The following is a 7,035-nucleotide window of genomic DNA, read 5'->3' on the forward strand; positions in this document are numbered from 1 at the left end:
GATGAAGTATTGGAAAAATCGGGAACGTACCTTTGTGTGGATGAGCACTCCATATCCAGGTAGGGTGAGATGTCCCTTCCTTGTTAGAGACTTTTCTATATACGTGGAATGCTCTAGTATTGTATTATGTTGCCTGCAGGTACGTTTTTGATTGTTCATTAGTCGATGCCTCGTGATACCTGTGTTTTCATAACTGATAATTGTTGATTTCGAAAACCGAGGCTAGACTTGAATGTTGAGATACTATACCCTTTGTATGTTTGTACTTGTGACCTGAAAGTGAATGGGACCTAGATGCGTAGATTCCTAGGGATCCCACGGTGTCGATAACCGTGAACCTCCAGAGGGGCCGTGCTCCTATGTTTGTCGAGGAAGAGTGAGTACAGATAGTGAACCAGTCATAGGAGACTCAGGGCCAGGAAATGGACACTTTCGCTACTTGTAGTCACAAGGACTACAGAGTAGTTGGCTGGTTCTAAAAGGATGACGAACCAGGTCGGTCACTGATTTATTTTAGTTTAGCTGGCAGGTAAGTATCTCGGAGCTCCAAATTATGTGAAACATACTTCATATGTTTAATAGAAGAGATAAATGTTTGCGGTTGCCTCTTTTTAAAGTATTTTCGATAAACGTGCACAATATTATGTAGTAAATATTTTCAAGTATATTATTTTTAAACCTAGCATGGTTGGGTCGGCCCCTACTAAGCATGCGAGGACGAAAGCTCACCCCTACAACAGTGTGCAGGTTTCAAGCATGTGGTAGGGGAGCGTACAGAGGAGGCACATGGCCCGGCTTAGCGCATTTCTCTTTGACTTTGTTAAAAGAGGGTTTTGGTCCCTTATCGAATTTTGAAGTAAATTATTTATTTACATTTTATTTATTTATTTTCTACTCACTTATTTACAAAATTTCGGGAGACCCGCAACCCTGGGGCGCGTCTCTCACACTTGTATTTACTTAGTGATTTGTTATCTTCTAAATTGGGCCCCTATTGTAAGCCCAAATCCTTTAGCCCACTTTAAATTCTGTTTTGAAAATATGCTGTTCGGTTTCTAGAATGATTTGTCCAAGAAAGTGTTTTGTAACCAATAATCTGAACCCAAAAGGCCTTGCGATTTCGGGTTGATGAGTTATCGGGATGTCATTCGTGACGTGTCGGTTTCTCATTGGATCAGGGTCGTGGCGCTGTGGGACCCCCCTCTCGGGTCACCACACCATATACGCTGCCACCTCCAAGGCTCCAACCATCAAATCCTGGTTCAAGATTTATGCCAAAATCTTTCTTACAACATCCTCAACAACTTTTACAACTACTACAAACTCTAATTTCAATTGAGCGAGTTGGAATTTATCTTGGAAGCTATGGGAATTGATTCTTCCTCCTCGCTCCAAATCGCTTCAAGCCGTTTGGAGGGTTTGATAAGCGCTTGATGCTCTTCAAAACCCAACTTGTTTCGTGATGAATGGTGGCTCAAAAATGGAGTTCTGGTCAAGTTAAGCGTGAGGCGAGCAAAGACCTTTTGAGCTTCAATGCGCTGCTGTGGGTGGCGCTTGGAAGGATGTGAGCCCGAAAACCAAACGAGCATGTGGAGGTGCTTCAAACAGCGTTGGTGCTGTGGTTTGAGGCAACCGGACCGCGGAGAACCCGTTAGGTTGCCGATTCGGGTTGGGCTGAGAGAAAATAGAATTAGGGTTTGGGTAAAACTGTACAAAATGGAAAACTTACCTATTTATACTAATGTTCGGAAATGGTACTCGAGATTTTTATATCATAACTTTCTTATACGAACTCCGATTTTTCCGTGTTACATGTCCACAAACTCAGTTTAACGTCATCTACAATTTTCATGAGAGAAGTTTTATCAAAAGGCGAATGGAACATAAAGTCAACTTTAGGAACCCCTTAAAAGTTTGAAACGAAGGTAAAAAGTAAGGATAATTGTCATTTACCATCTGGTAAACAGATAAATTTAGGTACGGGATGTAACATTAGTAGTTTGTGGCTTTATGCTGATAATATATTGCTACCATTTTCTGGTAGGACAAGGTGGGCTATGTCTCAATCTACACACCTTACATGTGTGCCTTGGTTGTTCTACATAGCTGGCAAGTTCCTTGCTTCATCAAATGGTCGCAAGTCGCTAGTAGCAAGATGAAACTAAGTGTCGCTTGTCTTGAATCTGATTGGCAACATAGTAAGAAAGCTGCACTAGTTGTACTGATGCTTCGTGTTCGAGTTATCTTTCCGTTATGTCACCGTTGTGTCAAAACAAATAAAGTAACTAGTAAAACACTATTTACTAGTTGGTGCATGTTAAAATACATATATTTTGTGGAAACTCCTGCTATTATGTCGGGACCTTTTTTAGATGCTTATTGTACTTTGGGGTCTAGGCTCTATGTCTCATAGTCCTCTTGTATTTTGAAGTTTCATTAGTTAAAACTTGAGGGCAGCCACACCGGCTCTTTTTCAACAAAAAAAAAAACAAAACAAAACAAAAAATAATAATAATAAAAAAACCACACAAAATAATTGGAACAAAAATTGATGCTAAAATTAGTTAGTACATAAGAGCCATAACATATGACATAGAAATTACAAAAATAAATCTATCAAAATTAGTGTGTACCTCTACATTAAAAAACAAATAGGCTTTTATTCATCTTATTTTTTATTTCTTCAATTCCTTGATGAGTTGCACTCTCTCTCTCTCTCTCAGAGTAAACAACCAGTACTTTCCAAATCATAGCGTATCACAACTACAAATAAGCGGTTGATCCAAAGCTTTACCAAAATATTCCAAAACCGTCTCAATACAATTAGGAATGAGATATCTCTCCTTCAAAGCAAATGAAAGGTGGCCTTCTTTGGGAACAAAGTCTCTCAACAAATCCTATCTTATCAAAAAAAACTACAACCCATCCTAAAAGCCACCGCTGCCATTTGTTATGCCTTGAGTAATCTCCAAGCTTCCTTCCTTCCTTTCTTCTTCCTCTGTTCTTCTCTGTTTTTCAAGCTTTTTTCCTTCCTCCCATGGAGAAACTCCAATACGGCTTGGTGCTAACTGTGTCTGTAGTCGCCTCCCTCGGCGTTGTCTCCTTCGTTTCATGCATAGCCGCTGAGATTAAGAGAACAAGGGTACGTAATTTGCTTAACTCAAAACTAATCGTTTGTTTTTAATCAGGGGTTAATTTCTTCAGTTCTGGTAATTGTAATTTGCAGGAGGATGAGATCAAGTTGGTTGGAAGACTCTGTAAATTGCCGGGAAGTCACGCATTTGGGTTCGGAATTGCAGCATTGATCTGTTTAATTGTGGCTCAGGTGGTCGGAAATTTGGTAGTAATATGCAGTCATTTTTGTTCAAGAGAGAAGAAGAGTAGCGGTTCGAAAGCCAAACAACCAATGATTTTGATTGCTCTTCTGTTCATCTCTTGGTAGGTTCTCCATCCAGTCCTCTCGTACCTAATTCTTAATTGATTTTACAGCTTATCAACTCGAACAACTTTTAAACCATAGCATCAAACCCGAAACTAATCGACCGTCTCTGGTATCATCGTTTAGTTAGTACATTCCACTCAAAACTAACTGATTTATATTAAAGTTAGCATGATGAAAATTAAGTTTAGGGCATTCTAACAGACTCTAAATTTCCAACCTCGATATATGTTATGTCCGAGTATTTTATAACCAAAAAATATATTGTTCATTATGAGGTAAAACCTCATCAGGGAAGGCCACAAGTAGTTCTGCACCTGTTTTCTATTTTTTATCGATGTGGGTGAGGATCATCATTAAACCTCCCCAAGTTGAGATGGTTTTGGTGGGAGAACAAATAATTTAAAATTTTTAGGAACATGGACACAGCTGGAACTGTCTCAATTTCATAATCACTCTCCAATCTGTTAATTAAATAAAGAAAGAATGATTTTGAAATGACCAATGTTTGCAGGATGAGCTTTGTAATGGCAGTGACATTGATAAGCACAGCTACTAGCATGAGCAGAAAGCAATCCTATGGAGAAGGATGGCTTGATGGTGAATGCTACCTGGTCAAACAAGGAATCTATATTGGTTCAGGAATACTGGTCCTGATTACTGTTGGTTCCACACTAGGCTTAGTGATCATAACTATGAGGAAGAGTCAAGTTGAAGAAGGCTTCAAAGGAGAGCAAAGCAAGCTGAACACCAAGTTGTAGATTAGATTCTTAACATTAAGAGACTTCTTTTTGTAAAGACAGAGGGGGTATGATCCTCGAACTAGATTCCCCTAGGCGACGTGACAGCAATACCAAACACACATGTATAGCCAAAATTACCAGAGAATTTATAATTCTTACTTTAATAAAAATTGAGACACAAAGGGCATGATTATTAGTATCAACTCCGTTAGTGCTGCATATCTAGATATTTGTACCAAAATTCAATTCCAAATGACATGAGATCTAATCAAGTGTATAACACATCATCGCTTCAAAAATTGTTTTCAAAGAAGTTATGGTAACACATCATGTTGTACTAGGATTTGGTAGTCCATCAACTTATGTTTTAAATTTGGTATGTGACGACTATTATAGTTTTTTGACTAGCTTGGGTGCCAAACGTGTTGGGACACAACACGTTAGATGCAAAAGGAGTATTTTTTCAAAGTGAAGGAAATTCTTCTTTTGTTGTTTTTAATTAGGGTGGTTGAACTGGATAGTGCAAACCACCGACGAACCCACCAATGAAAACCAGTATTAACTTACAAGCCTCCGATTAGGTAATTGATGTTCTTTATCTCTGGGAATATTTTCCTCTGGGACAGAAATTAACAATTCAGGGATTCGCAAATCAAAGAGCATAAAGGGATTTATAAACAAATGAGAGCCATAAGTGGAGAGAAATAATTAAGTGAAAGGTTAAACTAGCAATTCTAAGAAATCTTATGTAAGATGCTAACCAACTCCAATAGCTAACAGTGATTTGCAGTTTGAAATGTCTGATGTAGTTCATACATTTATATGGTAATGAGATAATGAAAAAAGAAATGGTCTTTCTAAATGTACCCAGCAAATATCTAAGTATTCCCAGCAAATTTTTACACTCAGTAAGTATTTCTATAATGTTAAAGGAAAAACATATTGTGTGCCTTCGTCAAAGTGATTGACGGAGAGGGAATCAAGCAATTACTGATTAACATTAATCAGCATGGATTACGAACCAATCAGTAGTTAATGTTATCATTGTAATTGTTCTTTCCATTGTAATTCTCTCTCTATATAAAGGGGTTATGAAATGAAATGAGTAGACCAATTCCAATCCATTTTTACTTTAACACGTTATCAGCACGCTCAAAGCAAAAAGCCAAGAAAAAACCCTAGAAGAAAAAAAAAATTTCTTCTTTTCTGCCGCCCAAACAATCAAAAAAAAAATTAATTAAATTTCCAGATCGGCCTCCTCCTCTCCGGCCCCCCCTGCCTGCGCAGCTCAGCCCCGATCGCTGCCCAGCCCTGCACTGCGGTCGCTACCACCAGAACCTCATCTGCTCCTCCTCACCTGCAGAACCAGACCCGATCTCGATCTCGACCTCGACCTCAATGATCTCGATTTGCCCCGTCTCGAATTCCGGCAACCTTCAGCTACCTGCCCAGATCACCGGCATTCATCTTCAGACGACCAGCAGGTTCTTTCGGCGATCCGATCTGCCCCTACTTCGCACACTCCGACCCGACCTCGGCGCAGCCCACAGCCGGCCAACCTCAGCGTGGCTCCTCGCAACAGCCAGCCTGCAAACCGTGCCAGCACGCTACTCAGCCCGACCCAGAAGACCGGCCGCGCTACTACCCCTTCCACGGACGCCTCCGAGGTGCTGCCCTTGAGACTCACCGATCTCGGGCCGGATTCCTCTTCGGATTTCGACGTCACTTCACTCGTCTGCACCGACAACCCGGCTCCGGAAGACCGACGCAGCTGGACGACCCGGTTGCTGCCCTCGACCCGATTCGGGTCCATTTCCAATTGGGTTGTTGACCCAATCTGAAAAAAAAAAAAAAAAAAAAAAAAAAAAAAAAAAAAAAAAACAGGCCACTTGGCCCAGAAAAAAAAAAAAAAAAAAAAAAAAAAAAAACAGAAATAAAAAAAGAGAGAAAAGAAGAATAAAAGAAAAAAAAACAAAAAGAGGTGATCCGGCCCAAAGTAATAGCCGGTCCAAAGAAAAAAAAATAGAGGCCCTGCAGCCCAGACACACAAAAAAAAAATGAAAATAAGAACAAGGCCCGTGGCCTACTATTGAAATGAAAAGGAAGCGGCCCAGTTTTCTGAAGCTCAAAAACATCGCTACGCACGCCTGCATCAACACGCGCGTGCGCTAGGATTGTTTTATTTTCTCGCAACTAAGTATGTTCTCTTTTATTTATTTTCATACTATGGTATATTTTCATTATTTATAATTAGAACTTTTGAGCATGTTTAGTTAGATAATTTTGATCTTTTTAAGCATGTTTTGTTGTTTATGTTTTACATAATTATGTTTAAGCATGTTTTAATTATGCTATAGTTTATACTTTATTTTTTGAACATGCCATATATATCTTGTTATATATTATTTATGCAATTGTGAGCATGTTTTATGAATTTTATTTACTCTTATATAATTATTCATACGCATGTCTTTATATTATGCTATTATTTATATTTTATTTTACGCATAATATATTATTGCTATCATTATGTGTAACATATATTTTGGTATATATTTGTGAAATTTGAGCATGCAATGTATTTTTATTTTAATATATGCTATATTTTCATTATTTATTACGTGCTATGATTATTTTTAATGCAACATATCAATATCGTTTGGCCATGATAATGCAAATTCATGCGCATTATACACTCACTTACTGTGATAAAGTATTTTCACATAGCATCGAAAAAAATGTGACCATTACGAATCTTGGTCTTGAAATCTAATTCATATGTTTGGAAAATAATTTACGTGGATGTCTTTATGACTGCGTAATTTATATCTTCTCTCTTGTTTTATGTAGATG

The 7,035-nt window shown here is 38.5% G+C and overlaps 1 protein-coding gene across 1 annotated transcript; it reads left to right on the top strand.

Moving 5' to 3' along the window:
• The first annotated feature begins 2,837 nt into the window (after positions 1–2,837).
• On the top strand, positions 2,838–4,383 carry LOC112180299 (protein MODIFYING WALL LIGNIN-2). Its single transcript, XM_024318831.2, has 3 exons — positions 2,838–3,142; positions 3,227–3,438; positions 3,954–4,383. Exons 1-3 carry the CDS (start codon positions 3,038–3,040, stop codon positions 4,198–4,200), a joined length of 564 nt encoding a protein of 187 aa, XP_024174599.1. The 5' UTR covers positions 2,838–3,037; the 3' UTR covers positions 4,201–4,383.
• Positions 4,384–7,035: the final 2,652 nt, after the last annotated feature.

Source organism: Rosa chinensis, chromosome 7 (genome assembly GCF_002994745.2).
Source record: "Rosa chinensis cultivar Old Blush chromosome 7, RchiOBHm-V2, whole genome shotgun sequence".
Taxonomy (NCBI): domain Eukaryota; kingdom Viridiplantae; phylum Streptophyta; class Magnoliopsida; order Rosales; family Rosaceae; genus Rosa; species Rosa chinensis.